The sequence below is a fragment of the Pyrgilauda ruficollis genome, unplaced genomic scaffold (assembly GCF_017590135.1).
Source record: "Pyrgilauda ruficollis isolate IOZ18807 unplaced genomic scaffold, ASM1759013v1 scaffold22, whole genome shotgun sequence".
In the NCBI taxonomy this organism is placed as follows: domain Eukaryota; kingdom Metazoa; phylum Chordata; class Aves; order Passeriformes; family Passeridae; genus Pyrgilauda; species Pyrgilauda ruficollis.
Genome location: NW_024521428.1, coordinates 4571535 through 4589047, shown reverse-complemented (window position 1 = coordinate 4589047; position 17513 = coordinate 4571535). Strand labels below are relative to the sequence as shown.

The 17513-nt window shown below is 36.1% G+C and overlaps 1 protein-coding gene across 3 annotated transcripts in view; it reads right to left on the bottom strand.

Annotated features, from left to right (window-relative positions):
- Positions 1 to 128: 128 nt before the first annotated feature.
- MGAT4A (alpha-1,3-mannosyl-glycoprotein 4-beta-N-acetylglucosaminyltransferase A) overlaps positions 129 to 17513 on the bottom strand; it is a 73315-nt gene continuing 55930 nt past the window's right edge. For all 3 annotated transcript variants that reach the window (XM_041468582.1, XM_041468584.1, XM_041468583.1), the window contains 6 exons: positions 17342 to 17449; positions 16752 to 16945; positions 4698 to 4776; positions 2353 to 2419; positions 1228 to 1340; positions 129 to 1063 (listed from right to left, as the gene is read on the bottom strand). In XM_041468582.1, the coding sequence (XP_041324516.1) occupies positions 1037 to 1063; positions 1228 to 1340; positions 2353 to 2419; positions 4698 to 4776; positions 16752 to 16945; positions 17342 to 17449 (588 nt within the window). In that variant the 3' untranslated portion in view covers positions 129 to 1036. The remainder of the gene's footprint in view (positions 1064 to 1227; positions 1341 to 2352; positions 2420 to 4697; positions 4777 to 16751; positions 16946 to 17341; positions 17450 to 17513) is intronic.

The window sequence follows — 17513 nt, the reverse complement described above, 5'->3', positions numbered from 1 at the left end:
CCTCTGTAAATCAAATGTATCTACTGTTCATTCTTTTGATAAAAGGTAGTCTCTTGTCACTCCAAAGCAAAGCTGGAGAATGATTTTTTTTCAGTACAGAAAATGAATTTGTTTACAAATATTTTTAGAAAGAACTGGTTTGGAGTAAAAAAAAATTCTTCTAAAATGCAATGGATTAAATCTAAAATTACTGCAGATTTAGTACATAATATGAAACAAGACATTTCAACATGCTTTTCATGTGGCTACAAACTGTACATAGTGAAATTTCATAGCCCCAAAGAATAATGCTCTTCAGAACTCTGTTTATGCCTCTGAACATCATTCAGATTCTGTGTATAAAACTACATAATTTAGAAACTTAATCTTGTTTTCTTTTTAACATGGCAGTATATTTGAAATATGGTATTAATTTATGTTTGCATCTCCAAAGAAAAATGTAGAAAGATAACTTAAACTAGAGAATTCATAAAAAAACTATATCAATTTAAAATTTTACCGCATAAAAATATGTACTTTTCAAATTATTTTAATAAATTAAATATCCCTAGCATTTTTAATATATATCCCTGACAGTCTATAAAAGAGGGTTCTTGTTATAGAAAATAAATGGAACTCCGAAAGTACCCCCTTCATAAAACTTATTTAACAATAATTATATTTTTCTTTCTTCAAGGAATGTAACAATATGTACAACTCTATATTACTATACTATCAAAATAGTACAGGTTAAGCGTAGCAGGGTTCTGCAACCATAAGATGGTAAAGTCACATTACAGTGGAGGACAACTTGGGCCTCAGTCGAACGTTATCAGTGTGGAGCATCAGTTTCTGGATGGATCAGATAAGAAGGGGTAAATACAATCTTCTCATCTACAGTAGATTTCACAAGAGGTAGAGTTCAAGTGAAAAAGAATGACATTTGGAATAAGGTGCATGCTCAGTATTTTCAATTTGTGACTTGCTAAGGATGTCAGATTTTATAGGAAGAATTTTCAAGAATTCTTTCTTTTTCTTCTAAAGCAGATTTCCATGATCAGTTTGTAATCTTTTTAATATGAATCTGAAAGAGAGAATCAGAAGAAATAAGTCATGGTTTAGTGTATTACATTTCTCAGTAATAAGAGGTAACTATTTTTAGTTTTAGCCAGAAGTCAGAGCTTCAAGACAGAATGAAGAAATCTCCCGTTCTCCAGTTATGTTTTTTAATGTTCTACCACTTCTTACCTCATTGAGAATTGCCCAAACGGCTGAATTTTGTATCACGGAAAGCCGGAATGATGAAATAGGATTTAGGCTGGGGTCAACTGTTCCTTCAGCTACACCGTTTTCAAACTTCCCTGCAAAAGTATATCATTAAGTCCTGTTCAACAAACTGCAGCACAAAATCCAGAAAATGTGTCTGTAGAATCACAGTTCACAGTATCATTGTGACAGAACCACAGTGAAACCAGTATCATTCCCAAAATAAAAGGCAGTGAGTGATTTTGACATCAGATCCAGTTTTGCAGCAGCAAACAATATGGGGCACATCATCAGTGCACACCAATCTGAACAGGATTACACATAAGAGTAAAACCTTTGAAACTGTCTAAAGGCATTAACACCTAAACTCTGTGAAGATTTTGGCACAGGTACTCTTTCAATATCACAGAACTAATATGGTGCCTTTGGCTTATGTGTTTTCAAATAGGATTAAGGACAAGGGATATAATTCATGCATAACATATTCCTATTTAAAACATCTTCAATTATATTAGGATGAGTAAGAATTCAATTTAAAAGTCCAGTTAGACTTTATAGTTAAGCCATATAGACAACAACTGTAATTTATTATGACAAAAAAAGTTATAACAGGATTGCCCAAACTCTGTCCAGCAACTAATTAAAATCCATGGGTAAAATTTCTCTTCCTTGACAACATGTATCCAAGCACCTTCTCCAACAGCCATCTGGCTGTTGAAACGCCAATCTCATCCTGTGATGAGACAGCTGATTGTCTGTAGGGTGGGTTCAAATCCAGGGCAAGCACACAACTCAAAAAAGCACTTGTGCAGTCACAGGACAGAGGAGGTGATCTTACAAAACCTGGAAAGACCTCTATTATAATCCAGGTGATCAATCCTGGCAGAAAAGTTGGACGTAGCTACACTACTGAGAGTCACGAGAGATCTCTGTTCAGTACATCAGTCTCTGAAAAGAATTAGTGGATACAACATTAAGTAAAGCCTATGGGGTCATATACCCAAAAATAAATGATAAAAACTCAGGTTTATGTTTGTTTTGGTTTTAATAAACATGTCTTTAAGAGTTGCAATAGTAAGAATACACATTTTTTTCTGTGTTACATACCTATCCTGAAGTAACCGTCCTCTAAGCGTTTGTCTTTGGTTTCTTTGCTTAATACCAGTTCTTCACTCTAGAACAACAAAGCACAAATGAGATAATTTATTTTGACATATGACTTTGCCAGAGAAAAACAAATGTGTGTGCACTCTTCTTATATATTCAGCATCCATTTTTTCCAAATAATTAAGAACAAGCCTGCAATATAATTATTTATAGCCTTATACAAGCAAACGTTAAAAAAAAAAAAAAAAAAAAGGAAAGAAAAAGAAAAAAAGAAAGAGCAGCAGTGTTCCAGAACTGAACAATAATTGGCTTCAGGGAAGAAAAATCAAGTACTCTAAGTGCCCCATAAAGCTCGCATGGTAATTGCCATGTGAACAGAATACTTAGCACGTACTGGCACACACAGTAGGAGACAAGCAAAAGCAGGACCTGCCTTCTTTTTCTATGGCTTAAAAAGAGCTTTCTCTCTTGCACAAATGAAAACTTACAGCTTACTTTTTGATCTAAGACTTTGGGTGAGATGGAAAGCCATCAGACCAGCAAGGGAAGCACCACAATTATCACTGCCTCACTATATGGATGGGGATCAAATGGGGATCAATGGGAATCAGTAAGTTTTATTTAATAAGCACCAAAAAAAATTGTAGAAGAGATCTTGAAAAACAGCTTGAAAAGTACAACCATGACCCAATACTGAAAGACCCACTCTAGGAATTTCCCAGGAATTAATTAAAAATGCTTGGCAAAAATGGAGATTAAATTGATCAGCTTTTTCTTTTCCTTTCCATTCCTATTTTGAACTAAGGCTGCTGAAAAAGTGGTGGGAATGTCTTTGGTTGTTTATTTCAGGGACAGGTGTTTTGGTTTTCTTTCTTGTTGTTGTTGTTGGGGTGTTTGGGGCAGGTTTTTGTTATAGGTTGTCTTGAGGGGTTTTTTAGTATGCTGCTTGAATCCCAGACAAATCCAGTCTGGGGGTACTCTGGTTTCTAAGGGTTTTTTGGTTTTTCTGAATTCTACTTAAGGAAGATGAGGGTTAAAATACTTGAATGAGTTTCTAGCTCTGCTGAAGTCCAGGTGGAGAAACAGGGCCCTGAGGAGCTGCTATCCTCAGCTGACCTTATTTTACTGACAATATTTTATTCTGACACCAGTGGCTTAGGAACAGGCCAGATGCAGAATTTCTTGTTTACCTTTCCCACAAATTGCATCAATAGCAATAAAACCTCTGTAGCATTACTTCCTTAAAGGATGCTCCAGTGAGGGACATTCCACAACCAAGTAAAACAAAAAAAAGAGATGCCTGCTGCACATTTTTGCTCGTGATCTTGTGCATTTTGGTATCTTGGGCTTAGATGAAGTGAGGCCTGCTGCTGTTTTTTGTGGTTGAATGTATTTCCACAGGTCTTGAGAAAGAAACCCCTCAGATCTTATGATATAATATCCCACATGTAATGTTTTATAATTAGAACCAAACTAACAATTTTCTTTTTAAGGATGGGAATAGTAAGAACTTCCTATTTTTGCCTGCTCTAAGGAAAGTAGACTGGGAAAATGGAGATACGAACTCCTTCACAATTACTTACTTCAAAAAAATAGATAAAAAGAAAGTTTAAAAAAAAGAATCAACATAAGGCAATTTCAGCCTAGATTTCAAGATTCCTACACCAGGTATATGGGGGAAGGTAGAGATACTTTGCCATTTTAATACTAAATAAAATAAATTTGTCTGAAGCAACATCTTAATCCTCTCGGTCTTTGTGATATAAATAGTTAGCTGCAATATCTAGTAGAAGAAAGAGAACCCATAACATGTGACTTAAACAAGAATATACTTTAGATAGTGTGGTATTCTCCTGTGGTAAAACTGGCTCATTTATGGGGAAAAAACATCAGAAATTGGGAGAAAGAAATTGGGGAAAATTCTGTTTTAAGAATCTATATATTTTGGTATCTAGTGGGTTTGGATGTGTGTCAGTCCCTGAACTAAGACTTTTTTACTGAGACAAATAGCAGACTGACTTAGATTTCCCATTTCCCAAAATACACAGGAGAGGGAAGACTGTTTATTTTTTTGTTTTAAATAGTAGCAATGAACTGGAAGAAAATGGCCTTTTTCACCTCGAAATTACCAACAGCACTTGTAGCAGACTGCACCCTGAATGAACATTTGAATAGTTACAATAGTCTTTTGTGAACATACCCAGTTAAAAGAAGGAGAAGAACATCAGAAGATCAAGTTCATACAGTTAAAAGAAGCATTTTTATCTCCTCACTGTTAAAAAAGTCAATAAAGAGACTTTGCTTTTATCCTGTAATGGAGAAGACACAAATCAAAACATTCGTACCTGAAAAGGCAAAACTTCTACAGTTGTGTTTAGAAGTATGTCTCCTGGATGCTCTGGATTGCCACTGTGGAATAAGTACCTATAAATGAAAAGGAAAACAAAAGACAGTCTACATACATCCATCAGAATCAGCTGTGTTACTGTCTTACATGTTAATTGTCACATACAGATGTTACAAGGATAAACATCATTTTTATATTGAGCCTACATCAGCTGGGGATAAGATGCTTTCACATATCACTGTGATCAGAAGGGGTCAAGGTTTCCAGTTGCTAAAGAGCAGCTGGGCAGTATTTTACACAGGAAGGGAGCTTGCATCATGTGCTGTTGCCAGACTGCATTACACAAAGCTGTAGTCATTACTGCCTGGCACACACTGGTGTCACCTCCAGAAGCAGGAGCCCTGCCTTCTTCAGCCTCTCCCCAGCACACATCACCCTCTCACTGTGCCCACAGGATGAACTCTGCAGATCCCTTCTGAAACACTTCTGGAAACTTAGCCAAGTCAATATTTTGCCAGGTGAGTATTCCCCAAGTCCATGGTTCATTGCAAAATGTCATTGATATTGTGCCAGGAATACCCAACCCACATCCACACCTTTCATGTTACCTGAATTCAAACTTCTATTCCAAAGACAGATTTATTTAAGAAAAAAAAAAAAAAAAATCCCTCAAAAAACCCAAACCATAAAAGCGTGGTTTTGACACACATAAAAAAACCCTGTACCTTTTTAAACATGTACAAAGTCCCCATTACACTCACTCAGTTGTGCAATTAACTTTTTTTTAATTGGACAAATATATTTGAAACATTATCTAAGCCATCCCTATCAGTATCAATCAGTGAAGTGTTCAAATTCTAGCTGCCTACTCTGAACATCTTTTGCAGTACTGCACATGTGTAGATTATGTTACAAAATAGACAGTTAATTCCTCTTTCTTTATATATGACAGGAACTTCATGTTATTCTGAATATGTATTATGTAAACCAGTAATCATATTTTTTTTTACCACTAGGTGGAATCAATGCTTGAAAATAGTTCACTACTTGCCATTTTCTCTAGTGGACCGGAGTTTATTCAGATTACTGTCATAAACTAATTAGATCCTACACCTACTCAGATACCACTTTTAGGAAGACTATTTTACTTTTATTAGTTTTAAATTAATATGTAAAAATCTATCAACACATTTCAAATCTTTCTTTAATTGGAATTTAGATGGTACTTAGTGTTAATTTCTCTTCAACATTAAATATGTCACCAGCCAGAGACAAAATTAGTTCAGAAATTATTACTTGATTAAAATTAAAAACATTATCTCAATTTGCAATTTATTAAGATGCAGTTAGAAATGTAAATTCCAGCTTGTCTTTATCCACTATATCTGAAGCCAGGTTGAATACCTGCCATTAATCCATACTTCATAGCTACAAGACAAGTACAAGAAAACAGCTCTCTGAGCCCAGCTCAGAAATGTCTGTGACCCCAAACTTGGGATACAAGAAAGCCACACTGATTTCTATTCCATTGGTTTCAGCAGAACTGCACAGTTGTACTGGGAAACAGAACTGGACTAAATAAGACTCACTATTGTGTCTCAAGAAAAATAATTTCCACACTGTACTTTAATGTTAGGTTAGTCAATTCCAAAGTATACAAGCTACTTGAAACATCCACAATTCTTCCAAAACAAATCTTTTGACTTTCTAGACATTAATGACATCCAAAAAACCCTAACAAGTAATAGTAATTTTTTTCTAGGAAGATGCTTTCACTGGACATCTCAACAGTAAGCAAAACAAAACTCTCAGGAAAGCTGACCAGAAAACTAAAAGTACATTCTGCTGTCTTTTGACCTAATAGATCTAACCAGTCATTCCTTAGTCAGTCAGGCATCCTAAGCAGTACTGGCCATTTTTTTCTCTTGAAAACACTGAAAATTCAAAGGAGACTTTATTTCAAATGGAACTTGCCATCTAAGGTAATGGCATCAAAGGCTCCACCCAAACCACAGACATGCTGCTTTCCCTTAGCACTTAGTTCTGAGAAGACACACCTAAAAATCCACAAAGAAACTCCCTGTGATCTGGGATGACTGTGCTCTCAATGAACAGTGATTAGCTTTGGAGTTTTGGATGGGTTTTTTAGGGGAAGCAGTAGCAGTGAGGGCTTTGTTTGTTTGTGAGAAGTTGTCATTTATTTATTTGGGTTTGTTTTCTTGTTTTAAAAACAAGCCTGCAAGCACACAGCCACAGCCAACCATTTCTCCTACTGTGCCATCAGCTTTGAGACTGAGCTGCAGCTTCCCCTCCTCAGCAGTTGTCACTCCATTAGGGCAATGCACTCCCGAGTTGGCACCGTGCCAGAACAATTTACAGCAGTAATTAATCAAACCTGATTTCCATGTAATCAAACCTGCTATTTTAGTATATTTTCTCTAACTATCTGTTAATCCATATGCACACACAAATGTAACACATGCTCATGTCACATTTTAAATTATGTTTAGAAAGGAAGGGATATTTTTATATCTGAGCCTTGCTTCAACACTTGACAGATAACACCTACTTAGACACTAAAAGTTACACAGATTGAAAACAGAAGCCTAAATACACGTACACAGTCAATCCATATCTGTAATATTCTGTTTAAAACTAAAATTTACCAATTAGAAAAATTTATTTGAAATAAAATTTAATTTATGAACAAACAGATGTTATACAGCTCTTAAAATAATTGTCATTAGCTATTCTTTTGTAAAACTTGCTTTTCTGACAGGGGAGATTTTCCAATGGAGATTCTTTGGAAATAGCTTGAGAGAGTAAAACTAATTTCAAAACAAAGGTCAGTTAAACCTCCCTTTCAAAAACCCTTGAAATGGCTTTTAAGGAACCTATCTTTACCTCCCCAAACCCTTTGGGTTTGCACTCTTTATATGCCAAGACCTTTTTTACAAACTTGCTGTTATGCTAGATATTTAACTGAATGAGAGATTATTACGGGTTTCTCCCTCCCAGGTGGAGAGAAGACTCTTATGTCCCCTAACTAATGAACTGATTTATTGATTTGATATTTTTTAAGTAAAACAGACATTTCTAAAAACCACAGAGACATTTGCAGGACATTTAAGGTCCTCATTAAATCACTAAAGTAGAGTAATCCAGCTGATACCCATAGGATTACGAGGTTGTTTCCTTTTATTTAATTCCTACACCAGTAGTAAGATGTCTGGCCCAGTCCTTTTTTCTTTCAAGAAAAATACTGGTTTATAACTGGACTGAATGACCTCAAATGTCTTTTCCAACCTAAATGATTCTAGGGCTCTGTAGTTTTCAGACTATGATAGGTATATCTCAATACAGATAGTGAAGGACCTGGGAATAGCTTTGCTTTCAATTGCTAAATTATTTTGACACCTCTCCTGGGATTTACAGGCCATGTAAACAGTAAAAATATATGCCTTTTCTCCCTAATTACTTAACTTTTTTTTTTAGGGTAAAATCACTAAGATTTCCTTGTCTACCTGCTGCTTAAACCTAACACCTTCTGAAGCATTCCTTCAAATAAAAATTCTGAAAGCAATGGATCTGTAAATATAGTAATCCCAACCAAACACAAATTCACCTAAAATTAAAAAAACCAAACCCTACTATTGCCTTACGGAAAAATACAAACATGAACACAATTGAACATTTTTGATCAAAGTCATCAGAGAAAAGTAACTAACTTACAATTGCTAAGTATAATACTAATGTATCTGAATCAAAGAGAACCTTTTCTGCTGGCAGTTTTTTTTTTAGAGTCACAGGTCAAAGATAATAACCAGCTACTCTAGATATTCAAACACCGAGGAAAAACCTCCTCTCTACCAGAAATAATTAGATCTATGAACTCACTTACATGCATTCTGCTCCTGACCTCAATGCAGTATGAGAATAAGAGAAGGCTAGGTGTTAATATTTCATGTAGCATTAAGAAATACACAGAATTTCAAGAGCACTGAAGGTTTAAAAAACAAACAAAAACAGAAAAAAACAACACAAATCACCAAACTAAATGGAGCGAAGTCAAAGCTGCAAAGAAAACTTCTGTTTTCATACTCAGTGACTTCAGTATTTACCCAGTTTGAGGGGTTGAGTTGTTGCCATGGAGCTAGATACGTATCTAAAATCAAGACAAATAGAGGGGAAAACCCCCCCAGCCAATAAGCTGAAACAAATATTCATACACACCCTAAAACACAAAGGGAGAGGAAGGTAGAAGTGTGATTATCATTTGTACACTGACAAAATACACCATTAGTCTGCCAATGCAGTCAACTATTTAGGGTACTTTAAAAGCCCACACTCAGGTTCAGAACCCCTCCAATAGTGAGCACCCAGAAAGATTCTCACCTTTTGTAACATCCCCCATAAGATGGATAAATCAATATTACTAATCTGAACTGCTGACTATATTATTCTTTTAATAGCTAAACTTTTTCTTCACCTGTGCTTTCAAAAAAAAAAAAAAACCTATGCACACCTCTACCCATTCCCTATCTTGCTTATAAAGGGATGAATCTCTCTTCTTTCTCTCACATCCAAGCATATTTATGCCCAAAAAACTATTATTCTCTCTATTACCCCATTTGAGTTCTTTTAGGTGTTAAAAAATCTTCTATATTTTATTTAAATAAATTGCCAATTATGTATTTTTTATAAAAGGAAACAGTATACAAAAATACTTTAAACAGCACAATTCATGTCAATATATCTGGGTTTTGTTTTGAAGGAAACAAGTTACTTGACCTGATACTAAATCAGATTCTAAGAATATAAGAATGTGGGCCTTTGTGCTCTGTAAACATCAGGAGTCAAATCCTTTCCTTCACATATCCTCCTGTGTCTCTTTTTTAGCAATCTGATGTATTTTATATCCCATTTTCAGAAAAGGAAAATAGGTAGGAAGGCAGAGAGGAAATGTTTCCTTCCACTTTTGAACAAATTATCCATAGCAACATGCAGCCTTAGAGTTTTTAATTCTGCACAACATGAATTTCTGTAAAAGCAATATTCAGTCAGCAATTTTTTGGCTTTCTACAGATGCCATCATCCACTGCAAGAATGATTATTCACCAATTCTATCCAGCATTTTTGATCACTGGATGCAAATGTGGTAAAAGAAAACTAATCTACCTCCTTTGTGTCACTTTCTCAGAATCCTAATTAGGAAGTGTTATTCTACTGTCACTGGAAACCAGTATTAACCATGCACTATTTCCTCATGCAAAACACAAAGAGAAGATGAATCATTTCTTTTCCTTCTCTCAAGCTCAATTTATTCTCCTATTCTTCGTGCCTCTTACTAAGTCATTTGAAAAAACTGCTTATACTTTCAAAAAAAGTGTAATTCCTCCAGTCTATATATATGCATCTGCCAAGTACTCACAATAGGTAAGCATGTAGTGGAAGCTTTTGTTTTATATATATTATATATATAATATCTTGTTCTTGTAATTCCAAATTCAGTAGAAACTCCCCACAAACCAACAAAGAAGAAATGCCCTGGCCTCCCCAAACAACACAAAACAAAAAATACCCCCACCCTATTACCTTCTATGCAAAATGCATGGTAAGATTTCACTTCCTCTGACAAAATGAGCCCATCTAAGTGTCTTTATATAAATTGGGCTGCATGGGTGAGAGCTGCAAGGGTTGAATTCCCCATTTTCACAGAAGTGTCAACCCAGTGCACCAAAAGGGCTGAACTTACTCATGTTTGTCAATGGACCACAAAGTAGCTTGACTGAAGAGGTGATGGAAGGATTTTGGGGAGTGGTCTGAGTCTGTTTTATCTATCACATGCCTAAGAAATTAATTTTCTCACACCACTTCAAAATTCAATCTGAATCATTGAAACCTGTACCATTTCCTAACCCTCTTCACTTGTGCAGCATGTGTAGAAGGTATTTAGCTATGTAAGAAAATCTCACTCTCTGGTCTACTCTTCCACTATTCCCCAGATAAGACTGTGACATCCACTTTCTAAAGCTGCACTGTCTCTCTGGAGTGGGCTCATATCAACTGTAATAAAAATGTCTGGCACTAAATTAATCTTAAATTTTTCATTTTGGAGGTGGTTTGAGGTTTTTTCTATTTCATGGATAGAGTTTTTTTGTTTGCATTTTTTGCTGGGGTTGATTGATTGTTCTTTTACAAGGTTCCTTCTGCTGAATTTTTAGTCCAGTGAGATGCAGAAAGGCTTTGTTGGGGTTTTGAATTTTGTGTGTGTGTGTATATGTGGGTGTATGCACATAAACATTTTTTAGCCCTCCAGCTTGGCTGGGGAGGCACAGATAACTCCCTTCAGTTTTCCTATACACAGGCATTTGCCACCATTTGAGATTGCACTTGGGTATGTGACCTCATCAAAGGCTGGAAAGATGCAATTATGACATCTCAGAGACTCCAGTCCTTCTGGAAATCATGTGATGTATTTTAGAGTATCTCAAGTGGCATTAGACATTTAACATTCTGGCAACAGCATTAAGCCTCCACGATTTCTGACTAAGAACTATAAACCCAGGAACACTGCCAAGTACACAAATCTTGGATATTAGTACCATTAAGGAAGAAGCAGCATGTCCTTGGCTTAGGCAGCTCTTTTCTTCTGTCTCTGATCCATACTTTGAGGTTTTTTTCCCTTTTCATATGAAGTCCTGGCCTCATTGTTATGGGCAGAATTCCATGCCCAGAGCAAACAGCATCAGTGCCTGGGAGCCTGCCTGCCAAATCCCTGCTGTCAGTGCATCCATTTGAGGATGTTCTACTCATTAGTACAGAAGCTTATGCAAACAGAAAAACCAAAGTTCTCAAATTCTCTGTTATGTACACTAAAAGTATTATCCCACCTGAAATGTACCGACAAACACCAAAACATTTAAAATAATACACTCAGAGATTTTCAAATATTTCCTATCAGCTGACATGACCATTACAAGCTTCATAAAAATGGTGTTGCACTTTAATAGCATATATCTCTAGAATCAGAATTAAAGATTACTTCCAACTTATACACTCTATGTTTACGCACTTACATGGTTCTTGAGCTAAAACTGCTCATAAAAGGTTTAATGTATTGGGCTGAAGGGGAGGTTCTACACTGAACAGTGATTATGAACAAATAACAGTTTATACATCAGGCAAGTCACTGGTGTACTCATCTAAAACCAAAACAATTTTGCAGGTCGCTAGGTTTTGAGTGGTTGTTACTGCAAAAGCAAATGATGAGGAAGTTCCATTTCCAGTTTTGGAAGGCTGTTAGGAAGTTTTTTTTCCTGATGTAATGCATTTGATCTTGTATCTCTCTAGCCACAGGAGGACTTGCATCCCTGTAGGATGGATAATTAATTATATTTTGGATACATACAAGACTGACTGCTAGAATACTTTTTTGGTAACTTTTTTGTAGTTAAAAAAATAATTTTATTTTTCACTGCTAGAGAACTTGTTTTAAAAGCTGTCTTTATTTTCCTTTACAAAATATCATGAACCCATCTGTCACTTTTTTTGCAGGTATTTTTCAGCACTGTCACAATAATTTCAAAGCAGACAAAATAATGTATATCATTAGTTACCAGGAGTCCAACAAGATTCTATTCACACTCGATACATTGATTTTCTAGTTTAAATAGTCAAATACATATTTTCTTGCATGACTATTAACTCTGTTGTGAGAGGATGCCATGGGAAACATGAGTGAGGTTAACATCATGTGTTCCCTGTGATTCCAGTGCCCATAATACAGAAAATTAGATGAATAGTCTCAAATACTGCACATCCAGTATCTGTGCCAATATCAGAGCACAAGCTGGTAAATGTAATCTACAAGGTGGTTTGTCAAGGTATAAAGATTCCGCTTTAAAACTGAAATTCCAGTCAGCAAGTTGTACCTTATAAAATCACTTCATTAATTGTCAAAGTCACATTAGGATGACTACTCAGTAATTTGCTAAAAGGAGAGGCCAACCAGCTATGGGGTAACTATAGAGTGATGCAAAAAAAAAGCATCAAAGCAGTGATGGGGGTAAAAGGAAGGAAAAAACCCCCATACTACAAGCAAAACCACATTACTCCTCCCCCCAAAAAAGTAAGCAGCTAATCCTTTTGAAAATATTCCAAGTAACACTACGAAGCAGTATTGCAGAAGAGTCTGGAGCAAAAGTCCTACAGTTGGAGCCAAGTGAAGGTCAGTCTCTTCTACCATGTCTCAGTAGAAAGGACAAGAGGAAATGGCCTTAAGCTGCATCAGGGGAGGGTCAGATGAGTCACCATCTCAATTAGTTTCCAAGAGGCAACTGTATGTGGCACTTAGGGATAGGGGTGCTGGGTTGATGGTTGGACTAGATCACCTTGAAGGTCTCTTCTAACCTTGATGATTCTGTGAAGCAGTTACATACATGAAACAATGAGCCTCATATTTTAAAAATATAAAGCAAATGTATGTATGTATACTAGTGAGGTTGGGGTGAGTTTTGGTTTTCGGTGTTTCTTATTTTTCCACAGTATAAAATACATACTTGTCTTTTCCTGCAGCTTTTTTCTTTTAAAATAAAGGTCAGCATTTAAAATGCATTTATACTGAAGCAAACCTGAAACCCTTTCTAAAAATACCCATTCTAAATTCCTACTGCAGAACAGCCGTAAGTTATGCACTTTCAAGGGTTTTCTCAAAGTAATTAGTGCATATGTTCTTTGAAAACAATATCTGATTTGTGTCAATCACACCTATAGGGAGGACTCTAAACCTGGTCAAAAAAGAAGTGGTTGGGATGATGATGAACATCAGCATCACCTAAGCGCTGCGATGGAATGCCTTTCTCAGATGTGTTTTGACTAGTTCATAAAGAAACTCTTATACATAACTGTCAGATTTAATAAATAAATCTGTGCTTGGAACAGCAATGTACATGCCAAAACAGCAAAGTGGATTTCAATAATTATGCAAAAACCTGAGGGCACAGACATTCAATATTATTTATCTTTACAATGCAGGCTGTTTTGAGCATTTAGAGAACAGTCCATCCCTTTATTTATAAAACAAAAAACCAACCAAAACCAAACATATCTTTAACACTGTTAAGCAATTTTTTTAAGAGGAACCTCCTTCAATCTACTTTCCTTCTTAAGGATGTTCTATTGAAAGAAATGTATGTTTTCTTATTGCAAAGGATAAGACCCCAGATTACTATTAAGAGACGTGGGTGTTTTGGCTGGAGAACTTTTGCTTGGAAAGAATCTAGAAAGCTTCAGTACAAGAGCTGTCACTAAAGTAAGCATTAAAATGTTTCAATTTACATGTTCCTGTTCTCCAGGTGTGGTTTAGAACAACCACCATCTATTTGACTGCTCAATATTCAGCAGGAATCTGCCAGCCAGGTCTTGCATAAAATAGGAACAAATGCTACTTTCTGCTCAGTGAAGTGAGCTCAGTTCTCACTTTAAGTTAAGAGATCCTTGACAGTGTTATCCCTGACAATATTCTCAGATCTCAAAAATTAAATATTTAAAGACTTAATGAAAGCTAATTACTGAACTGCAGAAAACTCAAATTCAGTTCAGCAAAACATTTGGTGTGGAAAAATAAACTACAGGAATAAGTCAGTCACAGTGCAACAGATGTGCTATTTATCCAGTCAGAGCTGTGGTCAGTATTTCCATTAAAAAACTTCTTCATCATAAATTTATTATGGCAGTTACTAAGCAGTTACCTCAAACTGACTTGGCAGACAAAATTTCCTTTAAATTCAAAGAGCTCTTCTAAAACTTAAAAGAGAAAAAGAAAAAAGAAAAAGCCTGTTGCATCTTTTCACAGACACAAGATTGCTATAAAAAGTGTGTTCTTCTCTTAATTCCCACCATCAGATACATTTCCCCACCAGGTAAGTCTTCCTCGTGCTTGGTCCATTTTCCCTTTTCTGTGTTTCAGTCTACCAGTCACAGTTGTATTTTTGACTGCTTCAGTAAGCATCCTTGAAATATCAGGAAACTTCACTGCTCTACTAGACCTGCACTTGCCAAATTTGCAGTTGCTGCTCAAGTTACACAGACAAACAAGTCCCCAGTAATTTGAAATTACAACATCTGTAAATCTAATTAGTCACTGACTTCAGAAAGGTAAAATACTGTCTTTTTGAGGACACTGTGGCAATAGAAGCTAAAAGTCATAGTAAACTTTGAAATGGCTTACAATGATAGCTGAATAGGGAGCATCATACAAAATTGTGAACTTCCTTTGAGGAAGCAACAGAATGCAAGATGTTTCCTTTCTTCTAAAACTAAAATGCATTTCTTCAATAAATAAAAAAACCAAAACAAAACAAACAAGGAAAAGCCAAAACCAACAACCCCCAATTCAAACAACCAAATAACCAAACCAAACAACACAAAAATCCCCAAAACCAATAAAAAAAAAAATCCTACAAACCAATAAACCTCCACAAAAAACATACAACCACCAAACCTCCCAGGACAAAGAAAGCCAAACAAACCCCCCCCCCCCCCAAAACAAACACCCACAAACAAAAGAAACCCTAAACCAAAAAACCCAAGACTCTGAAAAACCCCACTTCTTCCCCCAAAAAAACAAAACATATAATCCTCTACAGCTAAGACTATTCTTAACACAGCAGGTGGACATAACTACCTTAGGCCTGGCTACAATTTTCCAGGGCACAACAATGAACATTATTTTCCCACCTTTTACACAGATAATTAGTACTTTCCTCATTCCCCTAGTTCCCTTCAGCATTAAGGCAGCAGGTATAAAAAAAAATGTATTTTTTCAACTGTTAGCACAGAAAAAATATTTTGCCTTTAATCCAAGGAGGTGTGGCAGTTATGCTCCTCCACACATGCACCTTGGAAAGCCAACCAGGGAAGTCTTTCAAAGCATAGCACTCAACTAAGAGAGTAATCTGACATCTCAAACAACAACCTTGGGTTTTAGGTATCAGACTAGTTTGGAACAACACAGTCACAAGGGAACTACTGATCTTCAGTGTTGTTCTAACCCAAGGTGAAGACTTAGCCTTTGATTATGTACCAAGGTACCCAAGTTGACTAACTGGATTCAGTTCAGGACAGCAAAAATGTCTCCTTCACAAGAAAAACATCCAGTCAAATTGATTCAAAGAAACTTTGTTCTACCAGGCTATAGGTATTGGTCTAAAAAAAACCCACATAAGGTCTGTGAAGTAAGGAGAAGAGGAATCCACTAACATAGCAACACTTAACTGGACATTAAATAAACTATGTATTTTATAAATCTTGAATTACTATGTTGGCAAGACAGTAACCAGCAAAACAGCAAATGAGTCTCAAGAAGACTGAAGGATGATTAATCTCTACAGTCCTAATTACTCTTGACTACCCGTAATTAATCTGACCAGTAGTTGAAAAGAAGTCACCTTTAGTCCTCCATCAAATCTCAGATATTTGTATTATGAAAGCACACACCCCTTTTTTGTTGCATTTTAATATTTTTTAAACAGGTCAACCTGGAATCTTAGCACAGTGACTTGTTTCAAGCCCTAAATCTACATCTTAAAAATATTCCCCTTCAGAGTCCCCAGCTTTCAGGTCTGGGGACATCCTTATATGCTCCAGCAAGATTTCTGATCTGGGTAACAAAGGGACCAAGGCCACAGGGCACAACACACTGTAGCACACATCATGCTGTACAATTGCTCTGTAATTAGAAACAGACTAACCAAATACAAATAGGACCAAATTGGCTTCTTTTAAATTCTCTGCATCACAGAAGCACTGGTTTTGTATTGCATTTTTCAAAAAGGTTCCATATTAAATGAAAAATAAAATTTAAAAGCAAGATAAAATTCATCATAGTAAAAGAATTAGAGGGAAGACAGTAATGATCACTGTTTCAGCTGAACTCCCAATGTCCTACACCATTTCGCTTTAGGTTATGATGACAGCCCCAAATTCTACCTTAAAGCATTCTTGGCACAAGCAACTTCATATATGAGATCAGCAGCAAGTAATTACTAACCTTTCTACATTGACTGGCTTGTCAAATTTAAAGAGAATATAATCTCCAGCAACTGGTGTGACAGCCCAGAAAAAATCTTCCCCTACGTAGGTTTTTTCTAGCGTATGCCCCTGGTAGACTTTTAAAGATGTCGAAACCTCTGCAGGTGGATTCACATGGATTTTATGCAGTAATGGTTTCAGGAAGTCTTTATCCTAATTGAAAGACAGACAAACATCATGATGGTCAGACAACCTTGTTTATTATGTTCCTTTCCCAAGTGGTTACACTTAAAACAAACATTGGCATAAAATGGAAAATGAATGCATTACTCATTTTGGGTGCATCAGATCTTGTACTGCTCAGTAACATGGGCATTCCATTAAAGCAAAAAATTAGAAAAAATATCCCCTCGCAAAAACCCACATATATAAGCTGGACTAGCACTTCCTCTACTTTATAGCAACCAGTCTGTATCAGATTTAATTCCAGCTGGAGCAATACACATCATGCTTGAAAATGCAAGACAATAAGAAAAGGCCTGTTTTCTCCACAATGTTTTTCATTTAATCAGCTTGCACTGTAAAGGAAGGGAAATATTTTTTACTAACTGTGAGTTTCTGGATCTTCCCTGCTAGAGAAGAGTGGAGGCCAACATGCTGGAAAAGTGAAGGCCTGAAGCGTATCCGTAGGTTAGATTTCTGTCGATCACAATGTTTCTGAAATGGTGAGGGGAAAAGGTAAGGGTGGGATAAAAAACAGAAACAAAACAACACATTAGTG